The sequence below is a fragment of the Dipodomys ordii genome, unplaced genomic scaffold (genome assembly GCF_000151885.1).
Source record: "Dipodomys ordii isolate 6190 unplaced genomic scaffold, Dord_2.0 Scaffold13, whole genome shotgun sequence".
Taxonomy (NCBI): domain Eukaryota; kingdom Metazoa; phylum Chordata; class Mammalia; order Rodentia; family Heteromyidae; genus Dipodomys; species Dipodomys ordii.
This window is the reverse complement of record NW_012267229.1, coordinates 17524381-17544026: the sequence shown is the minus strand read 5'-3', so window position 1 is coordinate 17544026 and position 19646 is coordinate 17524381. Positions and strand designations below refer to the sequence as shown.

The 19646-nt window shown below is 59.6% G+C and overlaps 1 protein-coding gene across 2 annotated transcripts in view; it reads right to left on the bottom strand.

The window, feature by feature from the left end:
* Positions 1-5039: 5039 nt before the first annotated feature.
* The window catches only part of Src (SRC proto-oncogene, non-receptor tyrosine kinase), a 29146-nt gene continuing 14539 nt past the window's right edge, over positions 5040-19646 (bottom strand). For both annotated transcript variants that reach the window (XM_013011111.1, XM_013011113.1), the window contains 11 exons: positions 18846-19237; positions 17938-18037; positions 14222-14320; positions 13983-14086; positions 12073-12222; positions 10919-11074; positions 9907-10086; positions 8346-8422; positions 7651-7804; positions 7393-7524; positions 5040-7218 (listed from right to left, as the gene is read on the bottom strand). In XM_013011111.1, coding sequence (XP_012866565.1) covers positions 7010-7218; positions 7393-7524; positions 7651-7804; positions 8346-8422; positions 9907-10086; positions 10919-11074; positions 12073-12222; positions 13983-14086; positions 14222-14320; positions 17938-18037; positions 18846-19086 — 1602 coding nt within the window. In that variant the 5' untranslated portion in view covers positions 19087-19237 and the 3' untranslated portion in view covers positions 5040-7009. The remainder of the gene's footprint in view (positions 7219-7392; positions 7525-7650; positions 7805-8345; positions 8423-9906; positions 10087-10918; positions 11075-12072; positions 12223-13982; positions 14087-14221; positions 14321-17937; positions 18038-18845; positions 19238-19646) is intronic.

Sequence of the window (19646 nt, the reverse complement as noted above, 5' to 3'; positions counted from 1 at the left end):
CCCAACGAAGCCCCCAGGCAGCGGTGGGGGGAAGGGGGGAGTGTGCCCCATGGGAGCTGGATAGCAGGACAGAGGGCAGGACATAGCTAGCCATACGGCTAGCCATAGAGCCTGTGATGGCCCTGGAGTGTCCAAAAGAAGGAAGGACACACAGAGGGTCACTCCCACAGATCCCTGTGCTCCGAGAGCCACGCACATACCAGCCATCAACAGCGGACAGACAGACAGACAGATGTGCAGACAGCCAGGGTGGCCATGAAGCAGGACAGTTCCCAGCAGACCATTTCTCAGGAAACACAGACACACAAACCACATGTGCACCCAGCCCGACACACACACACACACACACACACCACCACCACCACCAATACTCAGCCCAACAGCCTTCTAATCCTCATTCCTTCCTTTGGGTACAGGCAGCAAGGGCTGACCCCTGCAAAGGCAGGTGGAAGAGAAGAGGGGGCCACATGTCCCCCAGCCCATCACCCCAATCTGGGTACCACAGGGCATTGGGGCCCATGAAGCAAGAACCCGGGAAGCTGTGGAGAAGCCATTCCTGCGGGGGGGCGGGGCGGGTAGGGGTAAGCAGATTGGAACTCAGGGGCCAGAGGCCAGGATGGAGAGGCCAGAGGGGGCCTGGGTGGGAAGTGAGAAGGGAGAAAGGTGAAGAGGTTGGCAGGAGGGCAGTCATGGTCACAAGGGGAGCTGTTTGGGGACCTGGCATTGGACAGGGGTGAGGAACTTGGGGTGTGAAGCTGGCCTGGGGTGGCAGTGGGAGACTGGCCATCTGTGATAGGGGAGGGGACCACAACGGGAGAGGGGGTGTGCTAGCTCCAAAATCCTGGTGAGAGGTTCTGTGAGCACCTGACAAAGAGTTGACCAGAGACATCAGAGGGACAAACCCAAGGGAGGAGGGGGGGCCTGAGTGGGAGCTGGCCATGATCTGCCCAGGGAAAGGATGGGGGGATGGACAGGAACAGAGAGAGAAATCAGTCCGCATCCTCTCTGAGTATCCATTCCTGGGAAAGAAAGAGAGGGAGGCAGATGTGGAAGCAATGGAGTGAGGGACAGGCAGTGGGCGACACACACACACACACACACACACACACACACACACAAGCTTGTGCGTGCTCTGTCTCTCCCTCTCTCCCTCTCCTTCTCCCCTGCAGTGATGCACAGAACAGAGGCAAAATTCAATAAGACTGGAAGAAGGAGGGGAGCGGGAGCCGCAGCCTCAGAGGAGGCGGTCAGTCAGCGCTGGTGGAAGGAAGGAACAAAGAAAGGACGTCCAGAAGGGAAAGTGACAGCACGGTCCGTGTCCCACATAGCCAGTGAAGAACACCGCGAGGGGTGGCATGGCGGGAGGGGGAGTCCGAGGATTTCCCCTGCAGAGTTGCACATTTTAGGGTAGACAGGTTACACCTCCAGCCTGTGATGACAGGAAGGGCTGAGAAGGCAGGGGAGGTACGGGGAGGGCATGGGCGATGGACTACTGACCAGAGGAACGGCTCTGAGTGGTGTTGGAAAACAGACATTCAGGAGTCGTGGTGAAGAGAGAGAGACGGAACGGAGGCTCACCGGAGGCGGGGAGCCTTGGGGAGCCCTTGGCAATCTGGCAGGTTCACTGGAACGTGACCTGTTGGGGTGGGGTGAATCAGGAACACGGGGGGGAGTGGACCAGATGCTGAGCCTAGGGGTAGCCTTGAAGGCCAGGGGCCAGGCAGAGGCTCAGGAAGCTGGGCGCTCACCGCGATGGGGTGATGGAGGTGGGGAGGGGCAGAGAGGCCAGGCAGCGTCCTGCAGAAGGAGGACAAGCAGGGAGTCTCAGGAGAGCGGCTCAGAAATAACTGTTGGACAGACAGAGAAACGAATGGACAGATCGCCAGTGCTTGTGCTTGTCTGCAGAACATGAGCACCAGGAGAGATTTGGAGGAGACACTGGGAGGGACAGGGCCAAGTGCATCCAGAGGAAAGGAGCTGGAGCCGAGTTAGGGAGCAGAACCCAGGTGGGGAGCAGCTCCATCTCACACACACACACACACACACACACACACACACACACATGTCCAGGGCAGATTTCAGAGACGCCTCAGAAACAGGGAAAGCAAGAAAGAACTCTTGTGCGTGCGCGCGCACACACACACACCCCGCACGGGACTGTGCAGTCAGTCTTAATGGGAAAATGAATTAACGACCGAGCTGTGACACACAGAGGCAGAAAGGGAGAGAAACAAAGACAGCGAGATGCAGAGATAGAGACACACAGAGCCGGAGGACAGGAACAAAAGACAGCATACAGGGGAGACAAAGAGACACAGGAACACAAAGCCAAGGAAAAGAAGGGGGCCCCGGGCTCCCCTTTCCAGGCTGTGCAGAAGGTGGTTTACACCTAGGGAAGGACGGCCATGACCAAAGCAGCCTCCAGCCTGGGTCCAGAGTTGGTTGGTCAGCCCCTGCTGGCATCAGCCACAGCAAGGAACACACCACACACACACACACACACACACACACACACACACACACACACCGTGCAGTGCCCAGCACACCCATGCAACCTGCTGAATACACCACACACATGCACACACACACATGCTCACACATGCACACACAAAATCAGTATCAGGAATACTCCAGAAAAGACAACACATAGTTGAAACCCCAGGAAGGAGAGGGATGCAGGCACACTCTCCAGCTGCCTGTCTGTCTGTCTGTCTGTCTGTGTGCCTGTCATCTGTCTCACCCACATGCCTCACACCACAGGCAGATCAGGAAACAGTGGGGCAAGGAAGGGGAGAGGCTGTGATGGTTGGATTCAGTCCTGGCCTGGTGGGAGCTTTCCACCTGCTCTTCTGCTGCCCCCTGCAGCATCTACCCACATCCACCCAACATTTAACCCGCAGCCCTCACCCTCTGGAGCCGCTTGGGGCCCATCTTCTCTCCTGAAGCCTTGGGCTTCCTTCATTATCTATCACTGCTCGCCCATCCTCAGGTCACACCGTAGATCATGGACCCCCCTGAGCTTCCTCCTGAGTTTTTTTTTCCTTAGTTTTCCTCATGGGTCTCTAACCCCCAGGCCAGGGCCAGGCCTAGGCCTGTGTCAGAGGAGCCCTGTAGAAACCTGCCAGTGAATGAATGATCTAGTGAGTGAATGAGAGCAGGAATGCCTGTCTACCCACGCCATGGGAAGCTTAATGAGGGATGAAAAAGCAGAAGGTGGGCTGGGTGTGACAGTGGGTGCCTGAGACCCCAGCATCCTGAAGGCTAGACAGGAGGAGGGCAAGCTCCAGGCCAGTGAGGTTATCAAGCAAGACTTAATCCAAGAACAAAGAGATCAAGCAAGGGAGGGAGAGAAAAGGAAGGAAGGAAGGAAAACAAAAGATAGATGATAGATATTTAGATAGATAGATAGATAGATAGATAGATAGATAGATAGATAGATAGATAGATAGATAGATAGATAGATAGATAGATGAAAGAAAAGGAAGGAAGGAAGGAAGGAGGGAAGGAACAAAGGAACGAAGGAAGGGAAGGGAAGGAAAAGGAGGAGGGAAGAGAGCGAGCCAGGAGGGTGGGAGGGAGAGACCTGGAAGGAGCAGAGTCTGGAGCCAGCACATCTGGAATAATCAAGATGGAGGCCTGGAGGAGGGCACTGGAAGTGGGACCGGTAATGGGAGCGTAAACCCTGGCTTGCACGTGTACACACTGTGTATAAATGCAGCACAGAGCCAGAACATCTGAAAGACAGGGCAGAGGAAGGGGCGTGTGTGTGCGCACACACACACACACACACACACACACATGCTCACCCAGCCACCATCACCACAGTGCCTTTCCTAGTCCATCCTGCTGTCTCTGATTTTTGTTGCCCGTCCATCTGTCTGTCCCTTTTTCTTTCAGCAAAGAACAGCTTTTCTGAACCCATGAGAGAAATAAAGGTGGGGGGAGACAAAATGAAAGAAAATGTAGACCAGGTACATGTGTGTGCATGTGCATTTATGAGTGCATGCATTTGTGTGCACGTCTTGTGCATGTATGTACAGGTGTGTGCACACATCCAGTGCAGGTGGGAGCAGTCGGTATGCAGGGAGGCAGAGGGCACACACGCCACACGGGGCACACACGACACACCCAGCCCTGCACCTCAGCACACGCAGGTCACTGAGAAGCCTCTCCCAGCCTGCAGGGCCGGGGCGTGGGGCTGGCCCCACCAGCCAGCTGAACTGCCGGCTCTTGCCTGTAATGTCGTCATCCTGGACACAGGAGGGCCCAGCTGGGAGCGGCTGGCTGCAGGGGATGAGCTGAGCTCACAAGGCCCAAGGGGCACTCACGCCCCCTGGATGTGTGATGGGGAAATAGATGCATTGTGCACGAGGAGCCAGAGCAAACCTACCACAGCCACATGTGCACGCAGCTCCGGGCCCAGCGCCGGGCCGCGAGGGCTGGGAAGGAGGGGGGCTGGAGCACCCAGTGTCTGCCTCCGATCTTCTGTGCGGTGGGGTCTCACGTGGGTGGGCATTCGCATGGATAATGTCAGCCCCCTATCCCGGCTGTGCCCTTCCGTGGGGGAAATGGAGGGTGAGGCCGTGGGCTTTCCTCCTGGCTCTCTCCTGTGCCCCGGCAGCTTTATAAACCTGGAAACACAGGTTTATACACACCGCCCGGCGCCTCCCACAGATCTTCCATGGCCACACAGGTCTGGCAGCCTCTGTAGGTGACCATTTGAATCCTGAGCTTCCCAAGCTTTGGGGGACCCCAGGCATGGTCTGGTGCTTCTCCCCAGATGTGATCCCCCAACACAGCGGCAGATGTGCACACACGGCCACAGCCTGCCACGGCTATCTCTAATCAGAGCCCTGTCAGCCCCCACCCCAACCCTGCCAGCTACCAGGGCAGCCCAGCCCAAGGCTCCCGACCACAGACCATTCTCACATCTGGCTTCTAACTCCCCTAACCACACACACACACACACACACACACACACACACACACACACACATGCTCAATAAATCACCAGTCAAACTCTTGAGGTCTGTTTGTGTTTAATCAGACAATATGCAAAGTATTTACAACCAATTCTGGACACGGCCCCCCCTTTTCCCCAAGCCTGGGCCTTGGAATGCGGCATCGCTAAGCCCGCCCAGAGCTGGGGGAGGGGCAGGGGTCCCTGGGGCCTCTGCATAGTCATCTGAAATCTACAAAACACTGTTTAAAAAAAAGAAGACAGGATTAGGACACCTCATACAAAGGGCCCTGGGCAGCTGGGCGGGGCGGGGGACACGCGGGTGACCGAGCTCAGAGGTGATGGGCAGATGGGAGGAGGAGACAGGAATGGGAGGAAAAGGTGGCATTTCATCAGCCAGCCCCGTGGCCTGGCACACGGCCTTCGGACGTCACCATGGGGGCCCGGCGGGCTGAGAAGCCCCACAGAAGGAATGTTATTGCTGTGACAGGACAGTGGGTGAAATGGGCACCACTAGGGACAGAGAAGGGGCGTTTTGTACATGTTAAATACGGACGCACATGGAGACACACAGATGCACACACACAGACACCACAGGGGCCCTTGGCAGGGGTCACCATGGGCAGCTGCCCATTGTGTACAGAGACAGACAGGCCCAGGAGAAAGAGCGCCACACCATACCCCTAAGGCTAGACAGCAACACAAGGATCCAAACAGTCACCTGCTGTCCCCGGGGCTGGGCTCCACGCGATTGCCCAGCCGCTGGGTCTGGACAGGAACTGAGCTGGTACAGAGGCCAGGGCCACACACAGGCCTGCAGACCTGGCAGCTCAGAGAGGGAGCAGAGCTGCCCAGGGTCACACAGCCAAGACACTCCTCTCCACAGCTATGAGTTATAAATGCCAGCCTGGGGAGGAGCGCAGGAGCCCAGAGGAGAAATGCTCAGGACCAATAGAAAAGGAGGACCTGGGGTTCCCTGCAGAGGCCAGGGACAGGGCCTCCCAGCCTCCATGTTCTTCTGCCTCCACTTGATTGCTTCCAGAGCCTGGGAGCTCCCTCCCCTGTGTGTCCAGCTGGTTCCAAAGATCAAACCCTGGCCACATTCTGACTGAAGCTGCTTCCTTGAACCACCATCTCCTTCCTCTACTCCTGGCTCAGCCTCACACCTGCCTCCATTTTCTTCCCAACAATGGACAGACAGACTCGCAAAACGGCAACTATAATAGGACTCTGCTACCCAATCCATCTCTAGACCCTGTCCCCTTGGCTGTCCCCGTCCATCCGTCCACAATGCCTCTGAGAACAATTCCTGAGGACGACAGAGGGAGCGCTGGCCGCCGGTCCCACGATCCTAACTCTTCTGTGCCCCGGGCAAGTCTCATACCTCCTCTACACCCAGTTTCCCTATGGGCAAAATGGGGGCGAGGAACTGACCATTTCCAAAGGTCCCTGGGGTGACAGGTAGGATTTGGGGGCAGTGCTCATCCCATCCCCCATCACCAAATCCCACTGGGCCATGGGCTGCCCAGCCTAGGAGAAGGTGCTAGACCCAGGAGCTCCACTCACAGACATCTCAGCCCTGGAAGGCGGGAGGCTGCTGGCGAGCTGACTGAGGGCCTGGGGCCATTGCTCCTCTTTGGAAAGGCCAGTTCTCGAGACAGCCCTGGGGTGGCGGGAGTGGGGAAGGAGCAGGCGGGCGCTAGGGGTCCATCTGGAAAAGGACATCCCGGCCCAGCCCTTCTTCCCAGTTCCTCCTCCAGAGAGGGACGGACTCGGAGGGATGGCAGGGAGCAGGTGTGTGGCCGGAGCAGACGCTGAGATGGTGGTCATGGTGCTGGCCTCGGTCCGTCTTCTTGGGCCGCCCCAGGTCCAGAAGCTCTTCCCTGTCCCCCACGGCAGAGGCCTTGGCCTTGGTGATGAATTCAGCCCTCCGGGGAAGGGCCAACGGTGGGCGGGCAGAGGGCGGCCAGGCCCCACCTCCGAGACCCACCGGGAGCCCAGACCAGCCAAGCCGAGGGAGGCCAAGCGCAGTCATGGGGGCGCCTTTGCCTATAGGTTCTCCCCGGGCTGGTACTGCGGCTCGGTGGACGTGAAGTAGTCCTCCAGGAAAGCCTGCAGGTACTCGAAGGTGGGCCGCTCCTCCGGCTCCTTCCGCCAGCACTGGCACATGAGGTCGTGCAGGGACTCGGGGCACTCGGGCGGGCAGGGCATGCGGTAGCCCCTCTCCACCTGGTCCAGCACCTCCCGGTTCACCATCCCTGAGGACAGAAGGGGGCATGAGGAGCTGGCCGCAGAGGAGACGGGGAGGGGCAGAGGGGGACGAAAGGGCGCCGTGCCGAGAAGTAGAGCCGCCCTACGTCCTCCCCGGACCAGAGGGGGCGCCCAGATAGGGAAACTGAGGCTCCGCACAGGGCCTCAAGGAGCTTCCTCACCAGGGTAGGGCACCCGTCCCTTGGTGGTGAGCTCCGTCAGGAGGATCCCGAAGGACCACACGTCCGACTTGATGGTGAAGCGGCCGTAGAGGGCTGCTTCGGGCGCTGTCCACTTGATGGGGAACTTGGCACCTGCGGGCACGGGGAAGGCCGGGGCGGCTGTCAGCTGTCACGGTGCTCTGCCTGCCATCGGGCAGATGGGGAGACCCAGCAGTGGTGCCCACCCCAGCCGCCGACCGCCCCAGACCCTGTCCCCACCTTGCCGGGCCGTGTATTCGTTGTCCTCAATGAGGCGGGCCAGCCCAAAGTCCGCCACCTTGCACACCAAGTTCTCCCCGACGAGGATGTTGGCCGCGCGGAGGTCCCGGTGGACGTAGTTCATCCGCTCCACGTATGCCATGCCCGAGGCGATCTGCAGGGAGACCCCCCCCAGGGTGCCAGCTCAGGGGCCACAGCTATGTGTCCCCGGGTGAAGATGTAGCCACACACCCCGCCCTTGCCACACCTCAGCTCAACCCAAACACCACCAATGCACAACCCACGGCTGGAGTGCAGAGGGAGGAGATGCGGGGCGCAGGGAGAGGGAGAGGACGAGGGGGGAGCAGCCAGGGAGGCGGGCAGCACGGGCCCAGGCCCAGCTGGGCGGCAGCGCGCAGGTGCAGCGCGCCCTGCCCGCAGTCCACGCCCTGTGGCCACTCAAGAGCAAAGGGGGAGAAAACCATCTTGGCACTGCCTGCAGCAGGCCATAACACAAGATTGTGGAGTGACTAAATGACCTTTGCAGAGGGGAAAATAAATAAAGCCTGCAGTCTCCCAGAGCCACTCAGTGAGTCCTGGCGCCTCTGTCCATCTCCCACAGACCCTCTAACTGGTTTGATAATCCATGCAGAGCAATTCAGGCAGGCTCCAGAGGCTGGAACCCGGCAGGTGAGGAGGTGGGAAGGGAGGCTCACCTGAGCAGCCATGTCCACCAACTGAGGAAGCCGCAGGTACTTGCCCGTTTCCCCCTTGAGGAAGTCCAGCAAACTCCCTGGGCAAAGAGAGACCCAGCTCCAGTCTCGGCCCGCACCCCCCGGCTTGGGAAGCAGAAAGGGCTTGCTCCACCAAGCCCGCCTCAGAACCAAGCCTCGCTCTGCATTCATAAAGGCAAGTGGGAGGCGCCCCCCCCACCTCACCCCCGCAGGGCCTCAAGAGGACCAGGCCAGCCTCAGGGCCTGAACCCCACCAAACCCACTTCAGCAACATAAGGCAAACTGACACACATAGCTAAACAAAGATCATGTACAGGGAATTTCCAGAGAAACCTATCAACTGTGTCACAGGACAGACACCCTAGAGGTGGTGACACACAGAAACTGCCTAAAACTCCCTCGACTGGACAATTCAGTAGGTGTATATTGGATCAGGCAGAGTGACACATACCTGCAATCCCAGCTACTCAAGAAGCAGAGGTAGGAGGTTTAGAATTAGAGGCTAGGCCCCAGTAAAATCGGTTTTTCAGACCTATCTGAAAAACTAAGAGGCAAAGAGACTGGGAGTGTGGCTCAAGTGATAGAGCACTTTTAGCCTTCAGTTCCAGCCCCAGTAAAGCCACAAAAAAAATGGGGATAGAAGCATTTTTAATTAAATGGTATTTTGGGGTTTTGTTGTTGTTGTTGTTTGTTTTTTGGTCATGGGGCTGGAACTTGGGGCCTGGGCGCTGTCCCCAAGTTTTTTCATTCAAGGCTAGTGTTCTACCATTTTGAGCCACAGTGCTACTTCTGGTTTTCTGGTGGTTAACTGGAAATAAAGATCTCATGACTTTTCTGCCTGAGCTGGTGTCAAACCATGATCCTCAGATCTCAGCCTCCTGAGTAGGTAGAATTACAGGTGTGGGTCACTGGCACCTGGCTTTTATTTGTATTATTAAGGTGATATATAGAGGGGTCACAGTTTCCTAAGTTGGGTAACGAGTACATTTTTTTGTCTTTTTTCTTTTTCTTTTTTTGGTCGGTTGTGGGGCCTGAACTCTGGGCCTGGGCGCTGTCCCTCAGCTCTTCAGCTCAAGGCTAGCGCTCTACCACTCGAGCCACAGCGCCCCTTCCGGCTTTTTCTGCTTATGTGATGCTGAGGAATCGAACCCAGGGCCTCATGCATGCAAGGCAAGCACTCGAGCCACCTTCCCAGCCCCTACATTTCTTATTTTGAAAAGTAATTAATTTAAAAATTAAGCACTCAGGAGGCTGAGGCGGGAGGATCTCGAATTTGGGAATAACCTGAGCCCCAGGATGTTTGAGAGCAGCCTGGATGACATGCTGAGACCCTGCCTCAAAGAAACACACAAAAAGTAAGTCAAGGTCAAGCCAGAAGGGGCTTAGGGGAAAATCAATGGCGCAAGCGGAAAGGGGAAGGCAATCCCCGGGGGATGGTCCCAGCGTCACATCCATGGCCATACCGGCTGGCCTGGGTTCCAGGAGGGGCCCAGAGCTGGCCCTCAGCCTCCCCTGCTTGAGTCCCGATGGCGCCAGGCCTCACCCTTGCTCATGTACTCCGTGACAATGTAGATGGGTTCCTCTGACACCACGGCATACAGCTGCACCAACTTCTCGTGCCTCAGTTTCTTCATGACTTGCGCCTCCTGCAGGAAGGCCTCTGGAGACATGGTGCCCGGCTTGAGGGTTTTGATGGCTACCCTGGTGGTGCCATTCCAGGTCCCTGTGTAGGGGAGGAATACCAGCTACCTCACCAGAGGCCGCACGGAGCCCAGGACCTGCCATGCCGGAGTGCCCAGCTCCCCGCGCCACTGGCAGAGCAGGCCCAGCCAAGGCTGGTGCTCCTTCCCAACCTCCACATGCCCATCTGCAAAATGGACCCGAGGACCAGGTGGCCGGCCCTGGATCCAAAGCTGAGCTGAGGCTGCCCCTGGCCAGCCTCGCCCTCTCCCCTTCTTCAGGCTTGGCCTTCAGCCTCCAGGCTTTGTCCCCATGATCCTCCCAGCCCTACCTTCCCCCCCGCCATTCTGCAGCCCCTCTCTGGACAGCAGGGAGGTGACAGAGAAGGAATAGCTAGGGGATACTGAGGCGACCTCTAACCCCATCTGCCACTCTGGAGGCAGCTGGCCGTGGAGGGGCCTGGGATGTGTTGGGCTACACGAAGCTCATTGTCAAGGACCACTTCCCCAGGCCTCCAGACAGGAAGTTGCCCAGGACCCCCCCCTCCCCTGGCACTGGCACTGGCCAGTTCTGCCTGCCCAGGTTGCAGTCGGAGAGATTAAAGCCTGCACTGAGCAGCTGCTGGTGGACTGGTGCTCAGGCTCCCAGGAGTCAAAGGAGCTCAGTTGAGCACTTGGGGGGGCTGTACCCCAGGGAAAGAGCAGCCCCCCCTGGGAGGGTCAGAGGGGGTGAATGTGACCCAAGGGCATTACAAGCATGTGTGACAATGCCAGGGGGACACCGGCGGCTCTGAACAATCAACATCCGTGAATTAAAATGAGCACGTGAGCACAGGAGCCCTGGGCTGCCAAGGAAGGCAGGGCCTGGTTGCTTACCCATCCACACCTCCCCGAAGCAGCCCTGGCCCAGCTTGACCTCCAGCCGCAGGGACTCTCGGGGGATCTCCCAGGCATCCTTGGCCAGGCCCTGGGTCTGCGGCTTGGATGTGGGGCACACGGTGGTGAGCCGGTGGCACAGGCCGTCGGCATGCTCTGGCAACAAGGAAGCAAGAGGAGTTCAGACAGGAGTCCCCTCAGGGGGTCCCCGCCTCCCCCCAGTGTGTGTAGGCCCCAAGGCTCCAGGGACCCATAGGGTATCCCCACTGAAAAATATCAACAACTGCACACACCACCACCCCACCCCGAAGCTGGTCAACTGTGACTTGCTTCGTTCATTCATTCAGAGTTCTAGCATGCCAGGGACACAGTAGGGAATGATGTGGGCCCTAAACATTCACAGCCATGTGTGGGGAGCTGCGTGTGCTGAGGCCGGGGAGGAGGGAGGTGTGGAGGCCTGGAAGGCTTCCCAGAAGGAGCAGCGACTGGGTCTGCAGAGGGGGTCACTAGGAGGGTACCCCTGGCAGAGTACATAGCCTAAAGGCTACAGCTAACATGGGCGGCTGTCTGGAGAAGCTGCTGGAAGGTGCAGCTGCTGGGAGAGCCGCAAAGAAGGGGAGAGAAGGGGAAGGGAAGGAGGGGGGGGCTGGGGTCTTCATCTTGACTCAAGGCAGCCCTTGAAGACATGATCCGGGGCCTAGGCACTAGGGATGGTTGAGGGGTGCGTTTGAGGCGGGCCCCTGCAGGCCCCGGACACACAGAAGGTGACCGCGGACATGGCTCACCCGTGCCCACACCCCACCCACAGCACCCAGAGCTCACGGCTCCCTACTGCACTCACCCCTCTTTCTCTCCTCTCCTCTCCTTTCTCCCTCCCGGCTGCAGCCCGCAGCCCCCTCCTCCTCTCCCAGTAACCAGTTCAGACCGGTCTTAGCATGCAGAAACAATGGGAAGGAGCCAGCTTCCCTCCCTTCCAGCTCTTGCAGGAAGCCCCCTCCTCACCAGGCAGGGGGGAAAGGGAGGGGAAGGAGGTGGGGGGAGGGAGGCCATGGGGGAGAGGGAGGGGTAGAGGAGGAAAGGGGGGAAGGGGAGGAAGAGGACGCGGGCAGGCAGGGGAGCGCCCACCCCCAGCGCCCACCCCCAGCCCGGCTCACTGGAGTAGTAGGCCACCAGCTGCTGCAGGCTGTTGAACTGGGTGCGGGAGGTGATGTAGAAGCCACCGCTGTCCAGCTTGCGGATCTTGTAATGCTTCACATTGAGGCCCTTGGCGTTGTCGAAGTCAGACACCGAGAGGCAGTAGGCACCTGCGGGGAGGGGCCAGGAGACGGGACGGGGCCCATCACTCGGGGCTGCCCGGGGTGACCAGCCTTAGTCCCACCAATCCGTTCCTATTAGTTCCGTTTGTTAGCTCTCTCTGCACAGTCCCACCACAAACTTATCTTCTTTTGCTTTTGCTTTTTTTCTGTGCTGGTACAGGATTTGAACTCAGGACCCGGGCACTGTCCCTTAGCTTTTTTGCTCAAGGCTAGCGCTCTACCACTTTGAGCCACAGCGCCACTTCTAGCTCTCTCTCTCTCTCTCTCTTTTTTTTTTTGGTGGCTAATTGGAGATAAGAGTCTTGTGGACTCTCCTGCCCCCGCTGGCTCTGAACTGTGATCCTCAGGTCTCAGCCTCCTGAGGAACCAGGATAATAGACTTGAACCACGGGTGCTCGGCCCACCACAAACTCATGACCCTTAGAAGGTCTGGGAAGCCTGGCCGTGCATGCGCATCTCTATTGTGTGACTGTGACAAGTTGCTTGCTCTGTCTGGGCCCGTCTCTCCCTCCACAGGGTGGAGATTCTCCAGCACAGAGATCTCCATGAGATCCCAGCTAACAGGGCAGCGCACAGCCTCACTGTCCCCTCTCCAGGGCTGACCACAGCCTATGTCCCCGCTGTCCCCTCTCCAGGGCTGACCACAGTCTATGTCCCCGCCAGCCCCTTCCAGCCCGGCCAGAAGACTGGGCGCGCTGAGGCTGTGGAAGTCTGGCAGGAGACCACACAGCTGTGTGTGGCCTCTCCTTCCTCCCTGAGGCTGGGGGAAAGTTTCTAGCCAAAGCTTCATCCTGCTGGCAGTGCTAGGCCTGGCTGGGAGCCTCGGTGGGTGAATCAGTCCCTGGGGACAGCCAGGGAGGTATCAGAGAGCGAGGCTGAGTCCCAGGGGTGCCAGAGAAGTGGGAAGTCTCAGGCCTGGAAGGCCTCTGGAACTCCTGCTGGCCTCCTGAGCTGGAGGTGGTGGCTGACAACGTACAGATGGGGAAGCCAAGCCCCCCCCCCAGAAGGCCTTGGGTCACCCAGCAGGTCAAGCAGCATGGGGACACCCCCCAAGTAGCTCAGGTGCACCCTGGAAAGCCCGGGTTTTCTGCAGATGGCGCAGGTCATGTGTGGCCCAGAAGCCACACGCCTGAAGCCCAAGCAGCCCTGACCCCGTGTGCACACATGCGCACACCCATGCACGCTTACTCGGGCACACCTCCCCAGACCCCCTACCACCAAGCTCCATTTCCTCACACAGTCCCCGACCCCCCACGAGGCCGGGGAGGGGGAGGGGGCGGATGGAGGGGGAAAGGCTCCGCTTTTCCATCTCCTGCTGAGCCCCAGGCCCACAGGAAGCAGCCCAGCTCAGTTGCCATGGTGATGGGGGGGATGGTGTGACCAGAGGGCCAGACTATGGCGGAAGGACAAGGTCAGGCCCACCCCTGCGCAGCCAGCCGCAGAGGCCCCTGGAGTAGGGAAGGGGAAGGGGCTCATGGCTGCGGCGCCAGTCTGGGAACAGATCTTGCTGTGTGACAACTTGTGCCCCTTCCCCATGGGAGCTCCTGAGGCCCGGGAGGCCACACCCCACCCTTCCCTCACCTCTCACCATTCCCAGCCACCCCCATCCCCTCCCCGACTGATCCTGCTGCTCCCTCCACCTAGAGGGCTCTTCCTACGCTACATACCAAACTCCTATTCACTCTGCAATACCCAGTGCCAGCAACCTGCCCAACTCAGCTTTGCCTGGCCCACGTAAGTGCTCATACCTTTCGTGGTCTCACTTTCTCTCACCAGGAAGGTCCCTCTTGGGTTCTCTGTGTTCAGCAGTAACCGCTCTGACTCCCGTCTGGTAATCTTGCCGAAGTACCACCTGGGGTGGAAGAGACGGGGTGGTACTGGGGCCAAGCTTCTGGGATGAGGCTGGGCCTCTGGGAGGCCAAACCTCCCACTCCAGCCCAGGAGGGACACTGAGCCAGCAGCAGCAGTGGCCAGGAAGAGCACTCACTCTTCAGCTTGGATGGAGTCTGAGGGCGCCACATAGTTGCTGGGGATGTAGCCGGTCTGTCCTGTGCTGAGCGAGTGGGCCAGCCACCAGTCTCCCTCTCTGTACAGGGCCAGAAAGAAGCCAAAAGAAAAAAACAAGTTGGGCGGGGGGGAGAGACTGTCACCAAGCAAGCCTAAGGGCTCACGGATCTTCCCTGGTGCTGCACTGAGTCCACAGCCCAGGGAAGCCCAGAGAGGCCCTGGCGGCCAGCACAGCAGGTGGACCGGGTCCGGCCAGCTCCCCTCCCAGTCCAGGATGGAGTACGCTCTGCCAGCGGAGGGTCCAGAAGCACCCCCAGATGCTGAGGGCTGCCTACGAGGGGGGAAGCTCCCCATCTCGACAGGCAAGCAAGGCAGTCACAGACGGAAAATCCCTACCAAGATGATGTCCAAGGAGACCTTCAAAGCCCCCCAAGCCCCAGACCCCAAAGCCTTAGCTTGGGGGCCACGAGACCCAAGTGGGGATGAGGATGGCCCTCGCGGGTTCTGGTAACAGGCCAGGCCCAGCCCTACACACAGAGCAAGGTCCTAAAGGTCCTCTTCCTGCAGCCTACCCCCAAACCCGGGGGAAACTGAGGCCAGAAGGGGCTGGGACTTGCCCAAAGTCACACAGCAGTTCACATGGGGGGGGGTGAAGAGGCGGAGCCCATTAACTGCCCCTTGCGGAGGGGCAAAGGGGAAGAGCAGAGGTGGGGGGGGGGGACTCCCAGTGCACAGTCTAGGTCCCTGGGCCTGGGAGGGCAGAAGGAGGGACAGAGGGAGGGAGGGAAGGGAGGGGAGGGGCGGAAGTACCTTTGCAGCCATCTGAATGTGAACCAGGTCTGGCTGGAGCGGGGGTCCAGAGACAGAGGAGGGAGGAGCAAGCGAGAGGCCCAGGGAGAGAAGAGGCAGAGAGGGGGGCAGTGAGAGGCAGGAGTAGGAGGGGGGGAGCAAGAGCCAGGGGCACCCAGCCGCCTCGCATCCAAAGCAACCGTGGGGCACAGGAGGGCACAGGGAAGGGAGGGGAGGGAAGGGGGGCCCAGGGTCCAGCCCCTTCTACAACCCTAGTACAGATGGGAAGACTGAGGCCAGAGAAGCCAAGGGCTCTGCTCAAGGTCACACAGCCCTGAAGGAGGCTCAGGAAGGAGGCTGAGGAGGAAGGCAGCTCCTTGCGGCTGTGGTGTGGTTTCCTGGGGTTGGCGAGAGTAAGGAAGGCCAGAAGGGCCAGATGCTCTCAAGATGGAATGAGATAAAAGGGGGGTATCACTGGGCCACATGGGTCAGACACACATGGGAGCTCCAGGCGAGGGGAGCAGAGTCCATCTCAGGAGCGAGGCCAGCCTCCACACCCCAACCTCCACCGGCCTCCCTTTGTGGTGCCATTGGGGAAAGCCACACCTTTCCACCCCATTGGACTCCTGGAGGAAGGCCAGGCCTCAGCCCCCATGGGGGACCGCTTAGAGACGTAGAAAGATCCACTGAGGACACCCAGACTAGAACAGACCAGCACTTTCTTTGTGTAGTTGGGGAAACTGAGGCATGGAGAGAGGCAAGGACTTGCCCAAAACTACAAAACAGACTCAAGTCACAAGGAAGCAGCTGCCTGGAGGCTCCCGGCTCCCAGCGTGCCTGGGCCAGGACTCAGAGGGTTCCCCAAAGAGACGGCTGGAGTCTGGGTGGGAGCCAAGCCGAGCCAGTTCCGAGGTCAGCGGCTTGGGACAGTGGGGCCTCCTCGGACCCAGGGCCCCATGGCACCGAGATCCAAGCAGCACGGTCTCCAGGCTGCGAGACACCAGCCCAATCCACCCCAGCCCCACCCCAGACTCATTCAGAAGGTGTGGCTGGGGCAGGTGGAGGCTTGGCAGCCATGGGCCCGGCGGGGCACCCCAGCAGGGCACACAGAGATCCTAGCAGGAGGGGGTATCTGAGCCCCTCTGATTTGGGTGTCCATCTTCACTAGTCCCACCCCCAAACCTCTCCTCTCCAGACATTGCCACGACTTGCTCCTCCTAGCTGCTGGCCAAGCAGTGGGTGAGCACTGAGACAGGAGTCACGGCTTCCAGGGGCCCCATCAATGAGACCCCATCACACCCAGCTCCCAGAACCACCCCGAAAGGGAAAGGATTCCCCACACACACACCCCCTGCCAAGGCCCATGGGCTGGAGAGCACGCCTCTGCCCAGCTCTGCGGCTACCAGCTGTGTGACCTCGGGTAAGTCATTTCACCTCTCAGGCCTCAGTTTCCTCATCTGTGAAATGCAGCAAATAAAAGCCCCGCTTCTCAGGGCTGTGGTGACAGGCAGCTGAAATCGTGTGACCTGTGACTCACACCCAGAAACACAAGGTGAGCCAACGAGGCGGCCAGAGAGCAGAGCTGCTCGCTGAAGCAACACAGATGCAAACGGCTGGTGACAAGAGAACAGACACACGCAGACGACACATCAGAGTGGGGAAGGGGGCTGGGGACCCCCCTGAGGGGAGCAGGGGGGAGGGAGAACCACAGGGGGCTGGGGACCCCCCTGAGGGGAGCAGCGGGGGAGGGAGAACCACTGCCCAAGTTCTGGGCAGCTATGTGACCCTGGACAAGGCCTTCACGACTCTGAGCCTCAGTTTCCTCATTTGTATAAAAGAGACAGTCCTGCCCCATCACTACTGCCAAGTAGTGTCACTGAAAAGCGCAACTAGGAGGCGCCGGGCACCTCACATCCCTTTTGCCTGGCAGAGAAGGCAGTCCTTTGCTGGATCTTGCGGGATGAATAGGAGTTCATCAGGCAGAAGGGAGAAGCATCAGCGCAGGCAGAGGGAGCAGCATGCGGGGGTTCCGGAAGGGAGGCAGGACCTAACGGCGAGACTCCATGTGGGGCGGGCCTTTTGCCACTCCACTTCCAGCTGCTTCCGGCCCTCTGCACCCTGACGGCACTTGTGTCTCTACCGGTTACCCCGGCCAAGGGCGGCTCACCTCCTCTACCTCCACCCTGCCTTCCCTGGAGGCCCTGTCTGCCCTCCCTGGCCTGTGCTCACCACCAGAGAGGGGCACACAGTAGAGACCCTGGGCCAGACCACAGCCACCCTCTGCTTACGCCTGCCGTGGAGGAGGCTTCTCGCCACAGCCAGAGCCTTCTGCACCCGGCATGGTCCCTGCATGCAGCTGGTGCTCAGTGGGTGCTGACAGATCAGAGGGAGGGGCAGGAGGAGGTGGGAGGCAATGGGGAACCCTCCCAGTCAGGCAGGGACCTGGTCAAACCAGCAGGAGAGGGGAGGAGAGGTAGAAGCCAGGGAAGTGTGGGGTAGGGACAGCAACAGCAGAGGGCGCCAGAGAGCACAGGCGGGAGCACAGGCAGAGGCGCGTGCAGACAGCAGTCCCCAAGCCCCAGCCAAGCATCCCCAGCCGGCCCCCTTGAAGCGGGGTTACACACCTGACGTCCACCTTCCTCCTGAGGGCCAGCGAGAGAGAAGCAGAGAGAAGGAGAGGCTGAAAGGGCTGTAGAGAGCAAGCCAGCGCTCGGGGTGGAGGGGACCCCAAGGTTGGGGAGGTCCACGGTGCAGGCCAGGGCCAGGGAGGCGGTGTGGGCTCTGCACTGCCCTCTGCTGGCAGCTCTGAGGAGCAGCAGGCCGGAGACCACTTCCCACCGGGAAGTCCCCCACAGGGTCCTGTGTGGCATGGAGGGGCGGGGGCTAGGGGGGCAGAGAGGGACTCACGTATTGTTGACGATCTGGAGCCGCTCCCCTTTCTTGAAGGACAGGTCAGTCTCTGTTCGTGACTCATAGTCATAGAGAGCCACAAAGGTGGTCACTCCACCTGCAGGGAGAGCAGGGATGTGAGGGGGCACTAGGGACTACCGCTGCCCCCCCTCGCCCCATCAGTGCCCAGCCTGGACACTGGCAGGAACAGCGGGTGTGGGCACGTGTGGGGCCATGTGAGAACCCTGCGGGGCTCAGGTGAGTAGGTGCGGGGTCGGCCTGGCTTCACTCCCAGGGGACTCCTGAAGACTGGCCTCCTGTTGCTGACAAGTACCCAGCACCCCAGCCTGGCACCCCTGGCACCTCCCAGCAGCCCTGGGATACAGTCCCGTCTCCCTCAGGTGCAGGGGTCTGGGCATGCTCGGGGCCGCACACGTCTTCCTTGTCCAAATGCATGTGTGTGTGCATGCACGCATATGTGTGCATGCATGTGCTTCTGTGGGCATGTGGACACATCTGTGGGTCTGTGTCACCCAGGTGTCCACAGGGTCCAGGGCTGGCCAAGGGCATGCAGCCATCTGTCTGTCTGTCAGTGAGCTGTGTGTCCTGTGCACAGTTCAGGGGTCTCACTGCAGGTGTATCTGCACACAGGGCATGGGGCGTGTTTGTACACATGTCCCTAGTGGGAAACCAGGTATGGCAGAGGCTTCGCAGGTGCCCATGGGACTCTGGGCATCAGAGCTGATCTCCAGCACCCGACCAGGGCCACAGCACCCCACGGTGCCAGCCCAGGGCACAGGGGTGCCACTGGCGCTGCTCGGGTCCCAGGCCACAACTACGCCTCCCAGGCGGGAGCCCCGGACCGGGTCCCCCGTGGCTGAACGCCCCCCTCCATCCACCCTGCCCACGCACAGGCGGACACTGACCGGCCAGCGGCCCTGCCCTCTGTGGGGAGGTGACGGTGTCCGAGGAGTTGAAGCCCCCAAACAGCTTGGGCTCAGCGGTGGCAGCAGTGGGCGCAAAGGCGGAGGCCGGGCCTCGGAGGCCATCGGCAGAGGCCGGCTTGCTGGGCGTCTGCGAGGCCGGGAAGGCACCTGGGGCCTCGGTGGGCTCCAGGCTGCGGCGCCGCTGGCCCCCCTCCTTCGGCTTGCTCTTGTTGCTGCCCATGGCGCTGGCCAGGGCCAGAGGGTACCCCACCTACTCAGAGGATGGGGAAACTGAGGTCCAGTCCAGTAGAGACGTCTCTCAAAGCCTCAGTCTCTCCGTCTGTAAAGGGACCACTCCGCCGGCATCCATAGAGCTCTTGCTTGGAACAGGGCTAGGCAGAGAAGAAATGCCCCATCAGCAGAAATCGGGGGACATCACTGGCTATGTATGTGTCTCTAGTACCAAGCATATGTCTTGTTGAGTGAATACACAATGGGCTGAAATTATCTAACACTGGGGATAAAGGTGCTAAAAGTGACAATGGACAGCAAGCCTTCCCAGCCCTTCACGAGACTCATATCTAATTAATTATCAAAAAAAAGGGGGAGCTGGGAAGGTGGCTCAGTGGTAGAGTGCTTGCCTTGCATGCATGAAGCCCTGGGTTCAATTCCTCAGCACCACATACACAGAAAAAGCCAAGAGTAGCCCTGTGGCTCAAATGGTAGAGCACTAGCCTTGAGCTGAAATGCTGAGGGACAGTGCCCAGGCCCAGAGTTCAGGTCCACAACTGACAAAAAAAA